This window comes from Haliaeetus leucocephalus, unplaced genomic scaffold, assembly GCF_000737465.1.
Source record: "Haliaeetus leucocephalus isolate CR32 unplaced genomic scaffold, Haliaeetus_leucocephalus-4.0 Scaffold0, whole genome shotgun sequence".
Taxonomy (NCBI): domain Eukaryota; kingdom Metazoa; phylum Chordata; class Aves; order Accipitriformes; family Accipitridae; genus Haliaeetus; species Haliaeetus leucocephalus.
In genome coordinates, this window is record NW_010972436.1 from 19,467,889 (window position 1) to 19,492,625 (window position 24,737).

A 24,737-nucleotide genomic window follows, 5' to 3' on the forward strand; every position below is an offset into this window, starting at 1 on the left:
TTTCCCTAGGAAGTAGGCTGGAGATGAGCAAGGACTTGGGAGGGTCACAGCTGACCCAAACTGACCAAAGGGATATTACATGCCATATAACATCATGCTCAGCAATAAAAACTGAGGGAAAGTGGATTTTGGGGAGGTAGCCATTGCTTGGAGACTGGCTGGGCATTGGTCTACTTGTGGGAGGTGGTGAGTGATTGCATTTGCATCACTTGTTTGGGGTTTTTTTTGTCCTCTTTCCTTCATTTATTAAACTGTCTTTACCTCAGCCTGTGAGTTTTCTTGCTTCTCCCATTCTCCCCGCTACCCCACCGTGTGAGGAGTGAGTGAGTGAGTGGCTGTGTGGTGTTTGGCTGGTGACTAGGGCCAGCCCACCACAAACACTTGCTTAAAAAATAGCCTATTCTGAGAAACAATATTAGAACAAATTTTAGGAGGAACCTACTTATAGTTTTGAACCAGATTTGGTTTTGGTGCTCAAAAGTAGAAATATATGGGGATTTTCCAGTGTGCCAGAAACAGTTTTTGTCATCTGTTTTCTAAGCTTTTCCTTACCTAGATAATTGATCTTTCCATAGCCAATCACAGGGACGAAGTCATAAGCTCCTTGAGGCAAATTTAGTAGATGAGTCTGGACCTAAACTTGTTTTTTCTTTTTGTTATATACGGGAGTTTTGTGTATATGTTTATAGGGACAAGCCTTGATTCAGTTACAAATTCTAGTTGTCTATCTGTGGCTTTTATTCACAAACAAAACATATGAAAAAATAAGAAGTGCACAAAGCTTTTTAAGACAAGGCATTTGTATTTGATCTATGCCCCTTCACTTCCCATGCTTTCCCCCAAATATATAGATGCTGGAGTGTATAGTATGTGCAGTATATAGCTTGATACACCAGTATACAATCCTATATTGGTTTTTTGTTTGTTTTGGTTTCTTTTGGGGGGTTTTGTTTTGGTTTGGTTTTAATCAAATGTAAATAGATTCTCATATCTATAGTGGATTCACTTGTCCTGTGATTCCTGATTGATGGAGTAGCCTTTTGACAGGGCATTTCATGTTTTTCAGATTCGGAAGCTTATGATCTTGAAAGAGGACAGTGATGTACATAAATCTGTCTTTGAGTTGCGAGGGAAGTGGATCTCAGAATAAATTTGAACGATGCGTTCTTTTTCAGTACGCAAGAATTTGATTTAAAATGGTCCTTTAGAACCCAGAAGTTCCTGTAGCAATTAGGAGAGTAACCAACCACAGTCATTCACTTGAGCAAAGTTTGGGCTATTTTACTGAAAGAGTAGGGAGGGAGGGGAAAGCAACACGTACAACTCTCCTTCTGAACTCAAAGTTCTGATTACAAAACCTATGTCCATTTTGCAAATATCTGGTCCTCACTGTCCTAATGAAATCTATTACAAAACAGTACTGATTTGCCATTAATCCTGGGTTAGATCCATCATTCTCATGTAGAAATAAGAGCTACGTAGTCTCTTATAAATTTTATCATGTCTTTACTTCAGTCTATTTCAAAACTAGAGAAAGGGGATTCTTCCACTGTAGCATTGTTTCTGTAGATGCTATTCACAGGCTTCCCTGTCTAGCTGTAGCTATGAATACCTGAAGTATTGACCACTAGAGGGTCAACTTTTCAAACTGACCAGTGTTTCGGGTGGAGGAATTACTTCATATCGAGTTACATGATGTCCTTTCTCATATTCTGCTCTGGTCTTCTACTTTCTTTTTTGTCTGCATTATTCAGATGCAAAAATAAAAGGGGCTTTAGCTAACTAAGCATAGTTCTGAGTCACAAGGAGTGCTGCTACTTACTTTTCATCAATGCATACAAAATGTCTTACGTTTGTAGATTTTTTTATTTGGATAACTACAGTTACCAAGTAATATTCCTTTGTTCTTAACAGAGAAATGGCTTATTTATCTGTAGTTGATGATTACATGGTTTCAAAGTATTTCTGCCAGTTACTTTAAAAATAATTTTTTACTGTAACAAAAAAGGAGTGGTTGCTGTGAAACTGACTCTCTAGTCATGATTTTATTTCTCAGTTGTAGATCTTTGTATAGACTTATTGAATCTATAAAGTTATAAAACATGATATTTATTAGATCTGTTTCTTTTTTTATGATTTTTGAGACTTCTTAATAAAATATGTTGTCAATTAATATGTCTAGTTTTGTCATTTTCCATAGTATGGAAAACTCTTTGCTCATACAAACGATGAAATGAGACAACTCTTGCACACTTCTTGAATGTAGAAAGTACTATTAAAAATGTTTTGGGGGATTGGTTTGTTTGTTTTTCTCAGATGCTGAGTTATTTTCATAAACAAAGTAAAGTTCGTCAAGGAGTTGAAGAAATGCTCTATAGATTGTATCAGCCTATCCTTTGGAGAGCACTGAAGGTAATTATCCTTTTCAGAAAATAGGACTGTCTTTCTCCAACTACTAAATTTTGGGTCCCTTCCCCATGGTCTGTTTTTAATAATTGCTTTTAAAATAAAATGGCTATGAAAGAAAAAAAATCAGTGTGTTTAGCATCTCAGCTGTAGCAGAGTTACTTTGCAAGTTGTAATTAGACATAGTTTCCACAACAATATTCTAATTTGTTATATAATAATATATAATATAATTTACTTCTATAATTCAGTTTTGCTTACAGGTACACAGAGTGCTTTCCAGGATTACAGTAGACAGTGGGACTAACACTAAGTTTGGGATTCTCATCTTCTTCTCAATTCGGGAATTTTGTGTAATTTTGTATTCTGTTTTCCAAGATCTTTAGGGAGTGATCACTGCTTTAGTGATCAAAGCCACAAATGTTCAGAGGATTGTTTATTTTCACCTTCTGATTAATTACCAGCCTTAGAATACAGCTCAATTAATTTATTAGAGTATTATTTCAGAAAACCTTTTATTCTAGTTTGATTGTACGTACAGATATTCAGGCTATGGAAGTGCTTTTAATCACGCATTCAGAATGAAATTTCTGACTTCTAGTACTTTCAAGGTAAGTATGTATTCCTGTGAATTGCATGCACAGACTAAAGGGTACCTACTGCAGCTTACCTACTCAGATATACTCTATGGTTAAGGTGAGCCAAGCTTCCTTCTTTGTGAACAGCTTTTATTTTGTCTGAGTGTATGAAATTCCTTCAGTGAGAGCATATACATACCACTTGTTAGAGCCAAATTAAGTGCTGTTAAACATTTACTGAAGTTTCATTTACTGATTGGTCATATAGCATCTTCTCTAGCCATGACAGAAGTATTTAAAAACTCTTAAAGTATTTAAAAACAACTTAAAAAGTTGTTTAAAATGGATTTGTGAGTTACAGGAAGGAGTTCGGAGCTGTTTGGTTTCAGTAGAACCCTATGGTAGAAGTGGGAAGATGGACAGACTTGTCGCTAGACCAGTATCTTGTTTGGTCTTACATTAAGGGTTGGATCCCATCTCTTTAGAATTAATATAAACAAAGATCCTTCTGGATAAAACATATATGTTCTCAGTGCAAGAGAATAATAGCTACAAATCATGGCTTTCTTTAATTTCTACATTTCTGTCTCTAAAAAGAATATTTTTTATAGCATAGCAAAATTCCCGACTAGTGTCTCAGAAACAGTTTCATAGTGGTTAGCAAAACATGGTATTCCATTCTTAAGGGAGTTGCCATCTGTAAATGGAGGCTAGTATTTCACTTTCCAAAGCCCAGGACTCAACTCTAAGTTTAGAGTACTTCAGAGGAACATTCTGTCAAACCTTATTAAATCTGCATAGATATGTTTGGAGAAATGTAACAGAAAGGTTTGGCTTGAGGAAAAAAGGTTAATTATTGATTTGCAACAAAACAGTGGGAGAAATTCCTGATTCCAGAAGCGGTTCAGATTTTTAACAGCTGCTATTCATAATTTTCACATCACTAATGGTTCCGTTGCTAGAACAATTTTAGGAATTTTGTGGGGTGTTTTTTTGTTTGGTTGGTTGGGGTTTTTTTGGTTGGTTTTTGGTTTTGGGTTTATTTTGTTTCATTTTTATCTTGACAACTTTCATATATGTAGTTAAGCACTTTAAGCTTAGACGTTAACAGATGTATCAAATAGGTCATGAAGAATTTGTTTTAATGCAGCAAAATGGTCCAACTGTTGTGAACATAGATTTCAGAATAATAAAGTGAGGATTGTAAAAAAATTAAATGCAGCAATTATATGAATCAGGTAATGATTCAGTGCAAAGAAAGATTCTGAATTCCAAATGATTCAGTACCATATTTGTAATTGGTGAAAGGAAATATGTGACTGAAGGTCAAAATTTGGCAATTTATTTTTGGATAGGCCACTGTCTTGCTGTGTGACTTCTGTGTAGTTAATTTTTCTTTTTCATATAGTACTGCTGAAGTATTTGGCATTTTTAAGATAACTGTTGCTGTGACTCAGAATCACCAGTAGTTTAAGATACAGAACTAAGAAGGGAAGCTTATAATTGTCCTTACCGGCATGGATTATGCTCCAAAGCTTGAAATGTCAGTTTAATTTTAGATAACCAGTTTGATGCTCCTATTTTAGCCAGGGTACAAATCACTAATTTAATATAGTGAAGAACAAATCTTGTTCTAGAACACTGATTACAAAACAGAAAGGGAACTAATAGAAGGACCTCTTTACCCCTTCTTCTTGCAGAAAGGAAAAATACTTCAGTTGTAAGAATACAAAGGATTCCAGAACTATTCATGTTAGAATTACTTGATTTTATCTCTGAAATCTTAAAACTGAGAATGCATATTTGTAATGCATAGTTCTCTGTTTCTTCTTAAATTGCTTGTTTTGCAAATACTTAGATCCCACAAGCTTCCTTTGTGGCTTTTACCTACACATATTTTATAAGCCTTTATGCAACTTTAAGTTTTTATAATATAAGCCTGTATGTAACTTCTTCATCTTTTTTCATGTCTTTATTATGAAAAGTAAGTCTCATGCAAACATAGCAGAGATAGTTGTGCAGTGATTGGTTATTAGTATAAGAAGCTATATAAATATAAAAATATGGATATTTATTGTGAGATAAGTAGTGATTAAGCTATTTCTTATCAAGCTCAAAAAGTCAAGGACCACTCCTCCAGGAATTCAAGCTGTTGAAGGAAGTGATTCCTTTAAAGTGGTGTGTTTGGTTGGTTTTTTTTTAACACCCCACACTTTTAAAATAACTTTTACTGGGGAAAAATAGTGTTTAGATTATTGGAAGTGAATTTCAGGACCTGTAAGACCAGTTGAAACATAAAAGAAAGTGCTGAAAGTGAACTGAACAAAAACATTAAAATGTTCTTTAAAAAGGTTCTGAAAGTTCCTCAGAATAGTACAAGCATAAAAGTAAAGAAACATTAGTCATTTAAATAACTGCAGGTTCCTCTTGCATGGAAAAGTCAGTGTGGAATAAAATAGGATATGAATTTAAAGTCCTAGGTTCTACCTCTTTGAAGACATTTACTCTATTATGAGCTTGAATATGCAAATACATTTGGGATAAATTCCAATTAATTAAAACCAGGAATTTAAACTGTGGGTACTCAGTTCGGAATTAAAGTGAGCTTAATGGAATTCAGGGTGCACTTAGAAAGTTTATGAAATTCAACTTTCTGGAATGGCCATGGTAGACAAGGTCTAGGTTATTGCACAAAACCATACTTGAACTAATTTTCACATGAAATATTAGTGCAGAACTATTTCACCCTGAATTCACATATTAGCTTGTTATGCATTAATTCTTCAATATAGACAAGCTCAAAGTTAAAGGATTTTCTACAGCTTTATAGGATTGTATTAAGAATTATCATCTTTTCACTTTTAGTCTGTTTGTATTATCCGTGTTAAATAAAATAAAGTAAAACAGAAGCCCCTAACTAGAGAGTGTATATATGGGCTTTATTTGCCTTCATAGTATTAAATTTAGAATTGCTATTAATTTTGTTGGCTCAAAGAAGTTGGAATTTTTTGGTTCTACACAGAGATGTGACCCACCATATGAGGATGAGTCTAAAAGGGAAATACGAAATAAATTGTAAATGAAGTAATTGTTGCTCATTTCTTTTGTGTTTTTTCTCTTTTTATTTGCCTTAGCTTATTTAGTTCTAAATATTGCATGGTTATCCACATTTTTCTTTTCCCTGCCTTTGATCTGAATGTCTCTTATGACAAGGAAAGGAGAAAATTGGATGATTAGAATAGTCAGGAGGTACCCTGAACTGTCTCTTATCTTGCTGTTAAAATAAGCCAACTTTGCTTGTTTTATTACACTATATAGTCTCATATATATATATACACATGTTTGTTTTAACTTGGAATGAAAATATAAGCAAAATTCTTCTTTCCCCCTTCCTTCCAAGAGAAGTCAGCACAGGCTCTTATCATTGCACTGCTGTCTTTGATAAATAAAATGTAGTCTGATGGTTAGATTTCAGTTTTCTACCTCAGATGCCTTGAGTTTCACCTTCATTTCATTGCCTGCTCTCTTTTTCTATCCTTTAAAAGTCCACAGGGCCAATTATTTTTCACTGACTGAGTGTCTAAATATACACTTTTTTCATTTTTCTTTACATTTCGGGCTCTACAACCAGCAAAATGTGTAGTGTAACACACTAAAAACTATTATAAATGGTAAAATGTCTGAGGGTTATGAGGCTTGCCTTAGATTTTTGATGAGCTGCCTGGAGCTCGGAACATGGTCCTATTACTTATGTGCATGGATGCAGAACTGAATATGTTTCTGTTGGATAAGATACTCTCCAGGCTTGCTGGTACTTAGTTTCTAAATACTGTTTTCTTGGAAGAAATAGACTTGAGCTTTTCAATTAAATCACCTGTCTTTTGACAGGTAATTTAATTAATTCAGTCTGCTTGAATTCAAGATTCTTCTATTATGAAGAGAAGCTTTAAGGTGACCAAGTGAAATCCCAAGTGCTTTTAATTTATTCAGCATTACAGAAAGCAGAAGGGCTCTGACTGTGACTCTTCAGGGTCACTGAAGTTGATATGCTTTGAAAGCTGATTGTACTAATAACTCAGGTTTTACTGAATGGGCAGAAATGTAAGGTTAAAAAAAATCATATGTTACTATAAGTTCTTTCATACATTTAAAAATTCATCTCTTCCATCTACTTAATTAAAAACACTAACTTGCTAGAAGTGTTTGGAGAGCAGTATTTGACAGGATATGCCTTTTGATACTAACAGTCTGTACTTATTGAAAAAATATTTTTTCCTTTATTGTAACAGGCCAGAAACTCAGAAGTTCGATCAAATGCAGCATTTTTGTTTGTTGATGCTTTTCCTGTTCGTGATCCCAGTTTTAACACTGAAGAGATGGACAATGAAATTCAGAAACAGTTTGATGAACTTTTTGTAAGTTATAATGAAACTAAAATGTTAAAAATGAAACTTTAATCAAAGCTAACTCAAAAATAAGGTGTTGATGCAATTGAAACTTATGGAATTTCTGGATAGTGTTCATAGGTAAATACAGGCCTGTGATGCAGAAAATACAAAAATAAACTAATATTTTAAATTTCTGTAGTATGTTGACAACAGATGACATGCACCATTTTCAACTCTGAAAACGAAATATTTGGGATTGTTATTTATTAATCTATGAATGAAGGATGCTTTTGAAAGGCTAGATGCATGAGTAATGGATCTTGATCCTTACTTAACCTAGGATTGGTAAAGAAAGCTTTAATATGTAAGCATTCAATGGAAGTTTAGTACTATATTATTAAATACTTCTGAAATGAAGTATAATGGGGATAGCAACCTCAAAAGCTCTTTACCAGTCTAGATGGGTGAGAATGGACATAGTAATTGCATTAAGAAAATGCTTGGGAAATCCTGAGTATGGTCTTTAAAAATGTAAACATCAGATAATTGAATAAATTTCAAAGTTTTTATGTTGTTGCATAGAAACAGTGGCCAGTGTAAACTCATATGTAAATAGAAGTCTAAATATTCCTAAGTCACAGATGCAAGACTTAATATGAGCTATTTTTAAAAAAACTGTTTCACAAGTCCAATTAAAAAAAAATTGGCCAATATTTGTCTTAATATTGCTTCTGATTTAAATTTCCTAGTTTGCTTCATAATAAAATGTTTTGAGGGAATATTAATGTTACAGTTCTTTCATAGTATGACAATTTGCATAATGATTAAAAGATAATGGAATGCTATTTGTTTATGATAGGTTCATGTCAAAGAGCAGTAAAGTCACATTAATACATATACTCACATTATTCTTCTGTTTGGTTTAGAGTCTCTTAGAAGACCCTCATCCAGTTGTCCGCTCTACAGGGATACTCGGAGTTACTCAGATAACTTCCAAATACTGGGAGATGATTCCTCCAACACTTCTTGCTGATCTTTTAAAAAAACTAATTGGAGAGCTGACATGTGATATAACATCTGCTGATGTTCGATGCTCTGTTTTTAAAGTAAATCTTTTTTTCTAAATTTTAAATCATGATTGCCATTTTTACATTTTACTTGATGCACAGGTTTCTAGTATAGGCCACTTTAAGTGAAGGAAATTACTTATTCTGCAAATGTCTTAGGCAATAAAGTTCCTAACACATGCAAGTTTTGTACATGTTTTATAAAAGCCGCACGTTAGTGACTGTTTGGCTTTGTGACTCTCAACCACTTTGCATTTCCAGTCTTATATACATTGTTTGGACCTGATAATTTAGTTATTTTAGCTGTTAGAAATTATGCTTAGACTTGAAAAGGTATGCAGGCAGGTTCCAATATGTTTCTATGTCACTGATTTTACACCATCCCAAGACATGCACAATTATGTTATGATTTTGTACCCCATCTTGTGTTTCTGAGGTTTGGATGAATATAATTACACACTGTTTCTCTGGGAATGCCAGCTTCCTGTGCATTGTTCAGTATGTTAGGATTAGTTCATCTGCATCTTTCTGGCATCTGGTAGATAACTAATAGCTTGGACAGAATAATGAACTCCCTAAGATGTATTTTCACTTAAAAATTTTGTGTATGTGTCAACTCAGCCTTAAGTTGGAGCTATCTTCATGTTAATACTCACTTGCTCCACTACAGCTCCATGTGGGTCTATACTGGATAAGCTAAAAGTGCTGATTTAAAAATAACTGATTTTAAAAAAGACTTATTTTTAATCTGAAATCAGCAGTTTAGGGAGCTAGTATTGCTACCACAAAGAAGTACTTGATGCTGTGCCCTCAGGTAGAAGGCAAGACTGTGGCCTCAGTGTAGATCTGAAGCTGCTTCAGCTGAAATGAGTTCACTGAACACAGTTCACTGGACATTTAAAATAACTGTAGCAATTTCCACTAAAGAATATTACAAGAAAAATATGCATGCACAGTCTCTGTCCCTACTTAATTTCACCTTAGAAGTGTCATGGTCCTGTTCAACAATGTTTAGCTACATCTCTTTTCACATCTACTCTTTAATTATTTTTTTTTTAGCATAAACTTTTTTTTTCTTGCAGTGTCTACCAATAATTTTGGACAACAAACTAAGTCATCCATTACTGGAACAGCTCCTGCCTGCAGTCAAACACAGTCTTCATGACAATTCAGAGAAAGTGCGAGTGGCTTTTGTTGATATGCTGCTGAAAATTAAGGCTACCAAGGCTGCTAAGGTAGGATAAGTGACATGATAAGTAGCCAGAAGGAGATAAAATCAAGGCATTTATTTAAAAAAAAAAAAGAAGTACATTTTGAAACTACTGCACTATTCCTAAAAGGAAAAAAAAACATGCTTAATGTGGTAATACTCTTAATTTCATGTTTTCCCTTCTTCATATACTTAAGCATATAAGTGAGTTTATTCTAAGACTTGTGGATTCTGTTGCTGTCAGTCACTTCTGTCCATTTTAAAGGTAGTAGTATAGAAGTACTCTTTCCAGTGATTTTGTGAATTCTACTGAAATCATGGTGTCCATGAAAAATCTTTAAAAATAGATAAAGAAATTGTGACTAGTCCTGGTGAGCTTTCAGCCTTTCCATAGCTGTTCTTCATGGAAAAATTAACCATAGGAGATAGTACTGTGTCTGGAGATTTTATAGGCATGCTGGAAAGTTTGCTTTTTAGTTGAGCCAAGTACAGTCTTCTCCTTTTCCCCCACATTTTTGACTAGTTTGGGATGATCAGTAGGTCCGGTGGCCGCTCTGTGCTTGCCAGCTTTTTCTCAGTGGCTGCTGGTATCACAAGCACTCAGCAGATATTTTTCTCAGCATGTTTCTGTCTTCCCTGCCCTCTCGTGGCCATGCTAGGACAGAGCAGTAGGTAGAGCCACACTTCCTTCCAGCTGGCTAGCTCAAATCAGGACTCTCTTGCCTTCTAAATGCTTAATGCCTTTACCAAATTGCTTTTTTACTTTTATTCACCTATTTTTAAAATTTCTATTTGTCTTTTGTGGGCATGTCGTCGGGATTTTGGTATTTTTTAATAGTGATTTTGAATGAACTTTGTGTTCTGCTGTGTACCCTCATTTAGGGTGATACTGTCCAGCCTTAGGCATTATAGCATCCTTGAGCTCTTTTTCCACTCTCTGCTGTTAATGGTTTACTAATTTCAACTTTATATTTTATTTTAATCATGTTTTTGTCTCTTGCTAAGCCTAATTATTAGGACATGCTTATCTTGTGCTAGGCATGTATACTATGTGGAGTCAGAGGTATGTATCTCTGTTGTTCAGGAGAGAATTTAAATAAATACTTGGTTTGTCAGATTGTTAAGGCTTCAGTGTTCAAGGAACACATCTATCCCTAACACAAGAATTACCAACTTCCCAAATGTGCGCATTCCAGCTTTGATGACAGGACCTCAAAGACATATATTGATATTACACCGCCTAAGTACCTTCCAAATTCCCCAAAATATGCTCAGAAGACAAGATAAATGGGAGGCATAATGATACCTTCACTCCACTCTGTGCTTTGATTTTATGTAGTAAAAGATTTAGATCTTCTAAAGGAAGGATCAGGTTACATGAAAGAAAAAAACATAATCTTAGTAAATGTTAGATGGTTTTGTCAGTAACTTCCTATTTATTTAAAAACTGTAATATATATCTCTGGTAAATCCTCGGATTACTTTAATGCTTACTCCAAGGACCCTCTTTTTATGAGAATTCTAGTAGGGATGCCCATAGTTTGAAATCACGGGGTAATTAGCTGCTGAAAATATTTCTACTCAAGAATAAAATAACATTTTTCAATGCCAAGAAACCCTATTTTGGGGGGTTTGGGTTTTTTTTTTAATCTGAAAGTGCATAGCATAATTAATTCAAGATCTTCTCACAAAAATTACAAATGTGAGTAGAATTACTGCTGGCATAACAAGCTGTTTGTTCTTTCTGAATAAAATAGTCTTCAATTACTGTGTTCAAATAAGCTAGAGCTCTGCTAATGATGGGATGCACTTATGGTTTGGGATGGTTTTGAAAGGATCTTGTTCTATACAGGTTTTTAGGAAGTATACCATACTTGTAGGTAGCTTGGTCTTACTTTGTCCTGTGATGAGAATATGAAACATAGCACAAAATGACAAATAATTATGTTTTGTGGTGATAATCCTTGTAGAATAAATAATTCTTCCCTATATCTATGGAATTACATTAGCATTGCAGGTATATTGAGCTGGAATTGCTTGAACTAGAATTTTAGCAATCTGTCAGAGATAGTGGGAGATTTAGAGGTGCGTCAGAACAGTAAAGTAGCATTGTTGCAGCAATATGTGATCTCAAGTAAATGCTGGTATTTTGCAAAAAATTAAAAATGCTCATGCTTTGCTAGTAAATGCTATTTACATTTCTTGAGACTTTTGATGTGGACAACAGTTAATAAAGATGATTGGTTTTTCCTCTTTTTTTTTTAACTCCTTTATTACCTTTTTCTTGCTTTAAAAAGTTCTGGAAAATCTGTCCCATGGAGCATCTTCTGAGTCGTCTTGAAGTTGATTCACGGCCTGTGTCACGACGCATAGTGAATCTCCTATTCAACTCTTTCTTTCCCATTGACCAACCTGAGGATGTGTGGTGTGAGCGCTGTGTTACTCTAATCCAGATGAATTCAGCAGCAGCTAGAAAGTTCTATCAATATGCTTATGAATATACTGCCCCCACCAATATAGGTGAGGTACAAAACTTTATGAATCTTTGGAAATACTGATATCACACCACATAATTGCTATTTAAATTTTTTCTCTTAACAGTGGTACTTTGTTGCTAGATCTTTTGTTTTTAGTATAACATTAGCTTGTATTTTTTGAAATTCTTGACACCAGCAATGAACCCTGCTGACAACAGTCATAAGCTTTTGCAGCAATGAAGAGACCAAAGCTTTTCATTTCTGCTCTTCGGTGCTGTACTATACTTTCTAGCCAGTGTTGTTATCTGGTCTCTCTTTTCTGCTTTCTCCTCACATGTACCTTAAAACTATCTGAGTTGATATTTATTTATCATGCAGAAATAGTGAAATAAAATACCCTGGTGCCTCAAGTGATTTGAGATCTTTATGTGGAAGATTCTATAGAAGGTGAAAAATATTTCTGTCTGATAATCTCATTATCTGGGATTTGTGGATCAGTAGTATTTTCAAGTTCCTCAAAGAAAATCTAAAAAGCCCTCCTTCCTATTAAAAGCTTCAGAAACTTTCAGTGAAAAGGGTATGTGCTGCACAGAGCATAGCTGCTTTTTATAAATGTGCTACTGAACCAAGTTAAATCAGGAAAATTCTGTTTCAGGGGTGTTCTGATACGGTAAAAACGAAGTAGTTAGTATGGAGTGACTTGGGTAAAATGCCCAGGGTGTTGCCCTGTGACTGATTACCTTGGTAAGGTAGTTTTGAAATAACATATGCTAGTGTATTTCATGCTTTCTGACTATGCATTTCATACATACTGACTGTAGTCATACTTTCACCAGAGTGGACATAATCCTTTCACTTTTATCTAGAGATGGGGTCCTCATTAAGGAGTGCAATGGTTAGGCTACTACATCTTTTATAAATAATTGGAATTGACATCGTAGGGGATGTATTCTTGAACATAGGTCATTAAATTAATAGCTATGCCAGATGAATGCAGGCATTGTGGGATCTTTCTCTGATCCTGATTTGATAAGGTGGTGGTTGTGGTTTTGGTTTTTTAGTAGACTTTTTTAACAATAAAATTATAGAGCCTGATGACAATGTTGCAGTTTCTTCTTCATACTTGAGAATATAAAACATTTTCACATTTTTTCCATTTCCTTTTACCAGGAAATTTTTTCTTTTTTTCCTCGTTATTTCTGGTTCTGTTGCCTGCTTTTTCAGACTGGCTTTCCAGCATTACACTTAGAAGTATTTACTAGCAACATTCTTAAAAAAAAAGTAAATGTCTAATTTATTCTTATTATATTTAAATGTAGCTAAATTGATGCTTACTATTCGGCGCTGCTTGAATGCCTGCATCCAGAAAGCAATGAAAGAGAGTCTTCATGATAGTGACGGTGATCATGATGACGATGATGATGAAAGTGAAAAGGAGAATACAAGTGTAAGAAAGTCCACTTTATGATAAGCTCTGCTAACTTTTTTTCTGTGGTGCTTAATTGGAGACATAGGCAGTTAATGATACCACAGAAATCTAAAGGAAAGCATTTGGGCATCTGTGGAATTAGAAGGGGAGAACTGCCATTACGGTGTTTTCATGCCCTGCAATAGCAGAAATTTGGTGAAGTAGCTAGAATAAGATAGAAGGAATATGAAGCATATTTTAAATGAATACTTCCGTAATTCTAGTACTAATTATAAATTGGTTTGGTTTTGCAATTAAATTATTCAAAAAATTAATGTCACAAGATGACTCAAGTTATATATGTAGAGTAAGACTGAATCATGGAGTTCATGTTCTACAACAAACACTATGCCTTTGTGAAAAGAATAGAAGGATTTTTCCGGTTTTTTTGAAACTTTATTTTAACCTAAATTTATATTTGAGAATATAATAGGTAATACCATCTAAGTGTTTGTATTTCAGGTGTTGAACAATGTGTTGTCAATAAATGATGTAGCCAGCATGGCAAGTTTATTGGAGATTACTGTAATTCTCTGGAGAAGTATCCACAAAGCACTAGATCACAATGAAGATGCCAAAGATTATGCTATCAGAAAATTTGCTTCTGTACTTCCTGAATATTTTAAAGTATTTAAGGTAAAGAAAGCCTAGATTTTCCTGTAAGTGCCTAGTATTTCTTCAGATGCTTTCATGTGTTATGTCTTTTATCTATTTTCATGGCCTTAAGTACTCCTTTTCATTGTTGCTATAAACCATAAACAATAGCAAGTTTCTTGGAATGCCACAAATGGGTAGAAGCTATTCTCCAATTGCAATATCTGACTGATGAACCGTTATCTAAATAGTCAACATAGAAATACTTATACAATAAATTGCTCTCCTTGTAATGCTTTTGTGGGATTCCGTTCTTTTGAATGTTTTTGGAACTTCTGGAAATCAGTAACTGAAAATGTACCACTGCAGCATAAATACTCAGTGTATGTGACAGTCTACATGTTTTTCTACCTGCTCCCCCCAAACTCTACCACCACCACCACTTCTTATTGTCATCCAGCTGCTGGAACAGTCAGCTGAAGCAGCTGAAGCTCCTTTTTCACTTTCTTGTGATTGATTTCTGCTAGGCTGATTCTACTCTAACAATCTTTGGATGCATTTATTTATTGTTTGGGTTTGATACAAGCAATTCATTAAAATCAGTCATTTTCATGTTTTCAGTCTCCTTGATCTGTTTAATTGTTCTAGTGTTATTCTTCAGGTTGTTATCTTTTGATAGTGGCTAATAGTATCTGCTGCACCCTGTAGTGCATTTGGAAGGATTATCTACTGGACGTCTTTTTGTTTATGGTTTTTATGCTGAAGTATACTGAGTTATGCTGGCTGTTGTACTTAAGAACATTCAAGTTGCTTTAGATAATCAGGGAGTGGAAAGCAATTCATTGTTACATAATATTCTGCAGCACAGATAGACCAAATGGTCTTTCTACCCTGATAGCATTTGGAAGTTGTCAAAGACATTCCAAATCTTTTTTAGTAGAGGATGTAACATCCCTCCTGAAAGGTTCTGGTGAGCAAGCAAGGTATCCAGCTTTGACAGGTCTTTTTAGATCCAAGCTGCTTACTCACTGTAGGAATATCAGTGAGTAAGCAGCAGCTTGGATCTAAAAAGACCTGTCATCAGAGGCTTAGTTTCTAAAAGACTACAGATTGAAGCAGCATGTTTCTTTCCTGAAAAGCTACAAATATATTTTGAAATGTTCTTTTTAAAATCATCTTGAAAAGGTTTTAGATCTTCAAATGTCTTAGGTAATAATTTCATTTGATTTTTGAAGAGTCTTTCACATAGATTGGTTTCTGTATAACCCGAGTGAGACTATGTCATGGTCTAGACCTTGTATTATGATGTGTTGTAACAACTTACAGTGCATTTCACATCACCATTGTTATATAAGCATCCTTTCCTTCAGAGTCTTTTTTATAAATTTCTAATGTGAATGAATATTCACTTAAAGCACTAGTTACTTGAGAGGAGTTAGATGGTGTCATGATTATGCAATGAAATATTAGCCATTACTAGAAAAAGAAAAAAGTAAGCTAGAGCTGTTATTTCTTTTGCAAAGGTTATTAATCTAATGGAGCCATAATTATTCAAGATAGTTGTTCTGACAGTTTGTCAGAAAGCTGAATGATAAGATAATTGATAATTGACCTCTGAGAATAGAAATCAGGAGTTTCAGATTGCAAGCCACATGTTGTTATGAGCTTCTTTCATTCCATTTCTAGTGAAAAAAGGGAAATCCTTAATTGAGATAATTTAATCATACTTTTTCAGTACTCTCTTTAGTTTTATGTGCATGTGTGTGCCTGTACATGTACATCATATAGTGTACTTTTTTTATCCTAGGATGAGCGTTGCATGACTCCATTGGTTATTCTGGCATCCTTTATGCCCCCTGCTGCTATTCCTACATTCAGGTACTATTTTTAAATCCAACATATGAATGACAAGAAATCTCTTGTTGACTGTATTTGTTAATTTTTCACAACTTGATGTATTAAATGCCCATTTGGATAAATTAATCCACTAAACAAATTCGATAAGTTAGTAAAATTTGTGAGGTGCAAATATGTCTTTGAGCCATTGGTGAATCTTTTTTGATATTATACTGGTTGCTTTTCTTTGAATTATTTCTGCACTTATGAATGTAAAGCTCATGCATCACTTTTTGTTTGTTTGTCTGTTTTCTTTTAAGCTGTGGTGTGATCTCCAGACTCAGAAATATTGACAATGGAGCTGACCAAAGCAAATATTCTCCCCTGATAGACTGCATGTGTCGCTGGGGTCAAGTAGGACATGTTTTGGAATTAGCCTGTGATTGGTTGTCTGACACGCTGACTGCAAGAAAGGTGTGCATATATGTCAAAGAATTAAGAAATTGCTAGGTTACATAAAGGCATCATGCTTTTTTTTCTTTTTTTTTTACTAGAAGCAGCCTCTTTAATGCCATATTATTCTGCTTTGGAGTTAGTTGTGAAGTAAGATACTAACAGTATTGTACTGGTTTTGTGCTTTCTCATTTAGAGTATTAAAACATCTGAACGACGAGTACGTATCCATGTAACACATCAATCGAAGCCAGAATTAGCAATTGATTACATTGAATATTTATTGACTCATCCCGTTAATCGTAGTTACCTACTGTCTGTTCCTAAAAAGAAACTGAAGAAGCTTTTGAAAATTCTCAGTGCTGCAAAGGTAGTATTCTCCTTACCATAAACAGTGTTTATAAAAGAGTGCTTAACGTCATACATTGCCTGAGTCTAATTAAAGGCCTGCAAGAATAAATAAATAAGATTCATGATCCCCTCTTCCCCTCTATAAAAAGGTCTTCCTTTTGATTTGTACTTCAAACAAATGTTCTAAACTAGAAGTGTATTAGTTCAGAATTGTTTATGGATGGCAGATTTTAACCAGCTTGTCATTTTTAGGTATCTCAAAATTTTTGTGATCTAGTGTTGAGCATTTTTAAGGCATCTGACTTTTGGAATGTACATATAAGGCATAGTCTGAAAATCAGTTATGGCATTGCAAAATGAAAGTAATTGAAAGTGTGCCTGTTGGGTTTTTTGGGGGTTGGGATTTTTTGTGTGTGTTTGGGTTTTCTTAAACTTTTGTTTAAAGCTGTTAAGAAAAGAAACATTTCAAAGGATTTTCTGGAAAACATAAATGTAAACCTTGATATTTTAGGAGGTTCTTGGCTCAATTCTGAAAGCAACTGATGAACGTTCTGGTAGCTGCAATCAAGCAACTGGCCTAAGAGCCTTCAGCCTCTATTGCCGGTTGAGTATTCATCTTCAGAACAAGGTATGGTTATACCTTTTCGGTATAAGCTGGAGTTACAGTTGACAGTATAAGGAAGTTCCAGGAGAATTGGAAGACAATTGGTAAACTTCTATTTTTTCTTTTTTTCCAGTTTTCTGAAGAAGGAAAAGATTACCTCTCACTTCTGAAGGAGACAGGTGCTTGGATAGAAAGTCAAGTTGTACCTTTTATACTAGCAAGTGATCAAGAGGATGGCATTTCAAAACACAATATTGTTTCTGAATTAATTATCCAGGTTAGAGGTCTCTTATAACATAAATCAAACTGCTGCTAATCTTAAAAGCCATACATGTAGCAATCGTATACTGACAAACAGTGCACTGGCGTTTTTGGAGCCCAACAAGTGAATGAGCTAATGAAACACAGTCCTGATTGTTCTGAGGTTACAGTTTTGTGCTTTTGCTCTTCCTTTGATTGCTTAAAATCACACACTTTTTTTTTTAATTGCTTTGAGTTTAGTTATCACCTGTATATTATATAAATACAAAAATATATAAATATAATTGCACATACCCTAGCAATTAAATCAAGTAGCTGGAGTCAACAATGCCTTGTTCTTATCTAGACTTTTTTCACTTACCAGTGCATAATATATATTCTCATCATATCTGTTGAAGTGAGGATGGAACATGTTTCATGTTTCACACTTGTGAAAATACCCACTCAAGAAATTTCTAGCACAGCAGGCAATGAAACCTGGGTGTCCCAAACTTTAGGTTTCTAACAAGTAATTCTTGTTCTCAGTCCCTCATCCCCTATATTAAATAAAGGTAATGTTTATGCTGTTTTATGAAAAGTGCATTAACATAGAGTTAAGATTGTCACTGAATCTCAGTTCTGAAAAGGAGAAGAAAATTAGTTGCTGAAAACAAGGGTGTAGTTGCATGGTATGCTAGCACTTAATAGCCTGTTCTTCTGTAGCGTAGAAGGTCCTGGAAATGACAGAATCACTGCAGCTGCATATATGATGTTGAATAGCACAATAGAGGATGACTTAGAGGACCAGGAAGGTGGTGTGATTATGAGCAAGGATTTAGATCTAATCATGTTTGCTTGCTTGCTTGCTTGCTTCCTTCCTTCCTTTCTTTCCTTCCTGCTTTCCCGAAAGAAAAAAAATTATGTTCTGAGGAATTCAGTATGCTTCATTCTAGTGCTAGGTCCCACAGAACATATCTTTGGAAGTCAGCAGAGAGGTATGGTGTGAGTTACCTGGAAATTTAATAAAGAGGAGATCAGTCTTGTATTAGATCCCGCTGCTGCAGCCAAATGGCTTTTTGAAATATATAAAGAGATAGTGAACTCAAACAAGTGTTGTAGTTGTTCCTGGTACAGGTTTCTTGTGTGTTTTATATGCTACTGTCTCTTGTCTCCAAATGAAAAATTTAGTATCCATATCGTAACTCTTTTGTGGCTATTTTTCAAAAGTTTGGAGGCACAGAACTGAACCTTATAGAAAGACAAGACACAAAATAGGGAATCTTTACCAGCATTACCAAAATGTTTATGATCAATTTCCTAGGTTTGAATACAAAATGAAAACGAAACTTTACTGATAAGCAGTAAGATAGGCAGTTGTCGCTGTAAACCCATCTGACATATTACTTGACTAGCCAATAATGAAACACAATGATTTTTACTAGTAGATCTTAAAGTCCATTTGCATCATTATTTCCAGAGAAGAAACTGAGGTGTAAAGACTGATGTGACTTGTCTGGAAGTCAAGAAGAGAATCCAGGCCTCTCGCATCTCCTGTAATAAGCCACATGCTTGTTAAGCAGCTCCTATCTGCTTCTCACCATGTATACTGTTTTTGATTGGAATGAGGTATTGATTGTGCTTTTTAATTGTTTGGAGTCTATATTTGGTAACAATGCTGGCATAAAAAGCAGACCTAGTTTGTCTCAATATATCCGTATAATATACAATAATTACAGCTGCTTCTTTAATACTGTTGTATATGAGAGGGGACTGGGGTGTCTCTTCTTTTTCCACTTACATTTCTCTATCACTTTCACCATGACATATCGCATTCTTTCCCATTTCACCCTTCCTTCTCTGCTTGCTCTGTTACTCAATTTTCGCTTACTGTTATGGACAGGGATTCACTGGGGGGCCGTTCTCTTTAGGCCACTGATTTATTGAGTGGGGCTGATAGGCCCTCTGACACAAACCCTAGTGTCATGACTGACAGTGTCTGTTACCCCTTATCTTTATTTGCCCTTCACAGAAAGCAGTTGATTACATAATGTTTGCGGTTTTTAGCTAGTTTTTAATTGTTTTCTGTTACATTCCCCTGACATATCACTTAACCCAAGGTGGATTTTAGCACTGAGCTATGGGTCCTTCCAGATTTTGGTCAAGGGAAAGATTTGGACTAACTTTAGTCACAGTCAGTGTCCTTGAACAACCCAGCTCATGTATGCATAGACTGGTTAAAAATTCTCAACACTACTCTGTCTATACATTAGTATTATAATCTGTTTAGTATGTAACATGTGTGTGTCTCTGTAGGGAAAAGCTCTTTTTCTATGCTGCTTTTAATTTTGCTATTCAAGATAGGTAGAGATGTCATATTCTGCCTCCGTAAATGTCAAGTATCAATGCCTCTGCTCTAAGCCTGAGTAAAAAAGATAGAGGATTTACTGCCTTTTGAGCAACTGTGTTGACTGGAGGCAAGGGCAATGGAAGCATTTGGAGAACTGTATGGAACTCCTGCTTTTCAAAGGTTGCAAACTGAGTAACTCCAAGTAGATGCACCAGCTTTCAGAGCAACTTGGCTAAGATTGCATGGTTTTATTATTTTTAGGTTTTACAGAACAGTTACTTTATATAAATTTTGTTTCTCATATACTTTTGCATCTCTTTTCTAGGCCTACCTGACAGTATGTAAGGATGTCATAATGGTTAGCCTTGGAAATCTCACATTTCAAGCACACCTTTTAGATATTGCTCTTTCAGTTATACAAACAGGTACGATATTTTGTACTAACAACAACATCTCCATGTATACTTAGCTGACTTATATTAGCAGAACTGTTGCTTTTAGCATTTTGGAGTCTGTTTCTCAAAAAAAAATGTTTACAGCTTATAGTAGCTAGTACAAATAATATGGTCAAAAGTCATGGCAGCTCTTCAGAAAACTGAAAACAAGAAGAGAACCAGCCCCGAACTGTGTCAGCGTTGATAACTAATGTTTCTTCCTTGCTCTTAGATTCCAGTTATTACTATATAATTCAGGGTTTTATATATATATATATATATAGTGGTTTTAATATATCTGTAAAGTGATATATGTGTATTGATATATATATATGTATCAGTATGGCTTAGGAGACAACATTGTAGCACTATTTAAATTTGGCTCACATTTGGAAAGTTTACAGTACAGACAGAACTAGAGCTCAATTCCTGAAGAAATCTGCAATTTTAATCTCTATACTTCAAGGATTGAAAGGAACACTGGACTTAAAATATTGATTGAACTGTATGAAAATTTCAGCTAAGGATGCTCAGAAACTAAATATTTTGTCTACACTTGTAAACTATAGCTACTTATGGTATATAACTGAGTTTCATTCTAAGCTTGTACCTGAAGAAAATCTCATTACAATTTTTATATCGTGGTATTTATCTCTTTCTCTAGAGAGAGGCGGCTTTTGTGCTCCACTGGTATTGTATGCTCTAAAGGAAATTATTGAAGCTTCTTTAACTCAGAATACTGAGACAGATGAAGTGGCAAATCTTTTCCATGCCGTACAGACAGTCTTCCAGAAAGTTTTAGAATGTGTGGCATGTAGACTGAAGAAAGAGCAGGAAGAAGGGATTCAGGTATCATATTACACTTGAAATTACTACCTAATGTGTAGATGAATCCGTACTTTTTATGCAAACGTGTTCTACTTAGACACTTTGAGGTTGTTATTTGAGTTGACATCTGATTAAATTTTCAGTTAAATTTTCTAAGTTTCCTTGCTACCTTTTTTTCTTTTTACACATCGTTGGTCTTGTTACCTTTTTTTTTTTTTTAACACATCGTTGGTCTCGTCATGACAGAAAAACTAGTAAATTGGAGAACAATACATTCTATTACCAGTGATCCTGAACTACGCTAGTACTCATAGGTTATTAACCTTATCCACAATTAAATGAACTTTCTTAATCCAGAGCAAAGAATTCTATTTTATATATATATATATTATGACCTTGAGAGGGAGGAGGAATTGTTGCTATTTTATTTATTTCTTTCTGCCTGAATTATATCAGCTTCAAAATATGTATGATGTGCTGAAGTTCTTCAAAACCTCCTGTCTTCACGGAAAAGTTAGCTTCTTGTATAGCAGAGACTAGACAGTAGTGAGATGGGTGGATCACTCTGGAAAATTTGATGGTCTGCTTTTCAGCACTTCTGAAAAACATTCAATTCTTTTTTGTTACAACTGTGGTTTTGTTTGTTTTCTTTCAAATTTATGAGTAGACTTCCAAAACATGTTGCTGATTCCCCCTCTGATCCCAGGTGACTAGAATACCTCAATAGCTTTCAAGGTGTGATCTGCACTTCTTCACAGAGAAGCTTGCTGAAATATTTCAATGATACTCAAGCAATCTGAAAAAACTGATCTGTTTTTCTTTGGTTTTAGTTGATTCACTCTATTCAAATGCCTCTTGAAGAATTCATACATGCAGTCCAGTGCTGGCGTTCATCTTGCCCAGCAGTTCACCAAGGTGTACTCTCTAATCTCCTTGGTGCAATAGTAGCAGAGATAATTTGTGTGCTACAGAAGGTAAAGTTAATGCTGACTTTTTTTTTTTTTTTTACACTTACTGCCTTTTAAACGTTATGTTGGAACAACAGAGCTATGTTCAGAAAGTGTGATCTTTGTACTGCGGGTGAAGATTTTCTGTCTGTTGGCATGGAACAAACAGGCAATTTTATTTGCCCTAATTTCATATTATGGTGCATCTCTCAGATTTATGCATACAGCCATGTAAGAAATGAGTTGTCCTGATACTTAGTTCACTATCTGCCTCTGACAGAAGAATTTAGAAATTAGGCAGTGTTGGAGATGAACAACATGGGTTTTGAGATATTCTCTCTATGTGTTTTTGTACTGGCTCTGGCTGGGAAGGAGTTAACTTTCTTCACAGCAGTCCCTATGGTGCTGTGCTTTGCATTGTGGCTAAAACAGGGTTGAGGACACACCAGTTAGTTTTGGCTGTTGCTGAACAGTGCTTGCAGAGTGTCAAGGCTTTCTCTCTTCCCTTCACCCCCTGCCCTAAAAAAAAGTAAGCAGGCTGCAGGTGGGCAAGAGGTTGAGAGGGGACAACACAGCTGAGGCAGTTGACCCAAACAGACCGAAGGCATGTTCCATACCATATGATGCTGTGCTCAGCAATAAAAGCTCAGGGAAAGGAGGAGGAAAATGTTGTTCTAAACCTACCTCACTTCATCTCACACAATATTAGGGAACTTAAGAAGTGAACCTCTGATCACTGAAAGATTCCAGTTCCCTATTCTTGGAATTGTCCCTTAAGGTTCTGTAATCCTGTTCCAAAGCAGGTTGATGTCTTGCTTGGCACTGATCACTTATGCATTCTCTGCTTCAATACAGATCCATTTCTCATACTGCATCTTTTTTTTTTTGGTTCCTCTGGTTTTTGTCTAGAGGATTTCCAAATATCAGTTCTGAGTTTCTTTGGAAAGTAAAGAAAGAAGTTCTAATAATGAAGAGAATATATAGACAGGTTATTTTATTTGCTAAAAGTCCAAGGAACCATTACTGTCCTTGAAGGAGAAGGGTAGCATTCCCAATGCATGTTCCAAATGCATGTAGCGTTAGAAGCTAGTATGGCTAGTAAGATTGGAAGCTTTGAGAACTAATGAGGATGAGCGGAGGTTCTTTAACAGAGGCTGTACTCTTACTGTGGTTGCTAAATATGTCAGAAACAGAGCAATAAACAGTTGCCAGAAAGTACTGAGTACAGCAGAGCTGCTTTTAAGATTCTGTGTTACAGAAGGAACTGAAACAATACCCGAGATTCACCTACAAATATTAATGTATCAGCTGAGGGGCTGTGGGATGAGAGCATTCTCTTTACAGATGCTGCAGAGTAAAAGTTTATGGACTTGAATGATACTGCAGATTCATACTCAGAGATTACGAATGTTCATTGCAGTAAGTCATCTGAGCTAGGGTTTTCCCTGCCCCCAGGTTATTGTACTAGTAAATCAAAATTCAGTTCTAACTAAATACTTGCCATGCTATTCAGAACTTGATACCAGAAAGAGCTGATACAGGAAATCAGCTAATAACCTAAGTTATTTTTAGAAATTATGTATGCACACTTAAACTTGGAGACACAAAGGTTACTCATTTGTGTTTAATAGGCTGTCCCTTTATAAATAATGACCAACAATGTAGTTAAATGAAACTTCTATTCAGAACAATTGTGGAGAATATTTGCCTTGGTACAAATACTGTTTATTTGTTTTAGTTTTAGCCTTTCTAATTTAAATTTGGTTTGTTTATTTGGACAATTGGATTAAGGCTGTTCAAAGAACACATGTGAATGTTGTAATTATTTAATGATAGGTCTTAGTTAGTGTAATTATTGAAATACAGGTTTGCTTTCATGTTTTCTGTATAATTATATTTCGTGATTTACAACAGTTGTTGACTTTTTTCTGTTTTAGGCTTCCAGTGAAAAAGACTTAACTATACCAAAGACTATTTCAGACCTTCCTCCTCTTTCAAGCAGTTTAATGGCCACAATTATGAAGTCAGTTAATGTTGTCAGGTAAATGTTTCTATATTAATTTGTCCGAGGTTGTTGCTAAGGTAGAACAGCTTATACATTGTCAATAAATTTTGAATTTCTAAATTTTGAGGAACTAGATGCTTACTAAATTTACCTGTACTACTTCATAATCCCTTTCTCTTGATATATTGCTTGTAGGTATTGATTGGCGGGGGTTGGTTCCATTTTTTTAACTGCTTCTAAGAGTGCTTCTTATTTACAAGGCTGTTCATCTAAATGAGTTCTTTAATCATACATCTTGGCTTACTTCTTTCAGAAGATACTTAAAAACATTGGTCCCCTCAATATAGAGGTATTTGGATGAGGTAAAATGTTTACCAGAAATAGCTTTAATCCTTTAATTTAAACGTCTGCACTGAGGTGACATGTACTATAGTTGCATTAAAATTATAAAATTCAAAATAGTTTTAAAGTATCTGAGTCCTAAAAAGCCCCCCAAATTAGGGT

The 24,737-nt window shown here is 35.0% G+C and overlaps 1 protein-coding gene across 1 annotated transcript in view; it reads left to right on the plus strand.

The window, feature by feature from the left end:
- Nucleotides 1-24,737, plus strand: part of NCAPG2 (non-SMC condensin II complex, subunit G2) — a 50,311-nt gene that overhangs the window by 17,265 nt on the left and 8,309 nt on the right. The window contains exons 10-25 of the mRNA XM_010585754.1: nucleotides 2,317-2,412; nucleotides 7,274-7,399; nucleotides 8,299-8,478; nucleotides 9,522-9,674; nucleotides 11,947-12,169; nucleotides 13,446-13,573; nucleotides 14,057-14,230; nucleotides 15,996-16,066; nucleotides 16,345-16,498; nucleotides 16,674-16,850; nucleotides 17,343-17,456; nucleotides 17,566-17,709; nucleotides 20,345-20,444; nucleotides 21,118-21,302; nucleotides 22,112-22,255; nucleotides 24,166-24,269. Coding sequence (XP_010584056.1) covers nucleotides 2,317-2,412; nucleotides 7,274-7,399; nucleotides 8,299-8,478; nucleotides 9,522-9,674; nucleotides 11,947-12,169; nucleotides 13,446-13,573; nucleotides 14,057-14,230; nucleotides 15,996-16,066; nucleotides 16,345-16,498; nucleotides 16,674-16,850; nucleotides 17,343-17,456; nucleotides 17,566-17,709; nucleotides 20,345-20,444; nucleotides 21,118-21,302; nucleotides 22,112-22,255; nucleotides 24,166-24,269 — 2,273 coding nt within the window. The remainder of the gene's footprint in view (nucleotides 1-2,316; nucleotides 2,413-7,273; nucleotides 7,400-8,298; nucleotides 8,479-9,521; nucleotides 9,675-11,946; nucleotides 12,170-13,445; nucleotides 13,574-14,056; nucleotides 14,231-15,995; nucleotides 16,067-16,344; nucleotides 16,499-16,673; nucleotides 16,851-17,342; nucleotides 17,457-17,565; nucleotides 17,710-20,344; nucleotides 20,445-21,117; nucleotides 21,303-22,111; nucleotides 22,256-24,165; nucleotides 24,270-24,737) is intronic.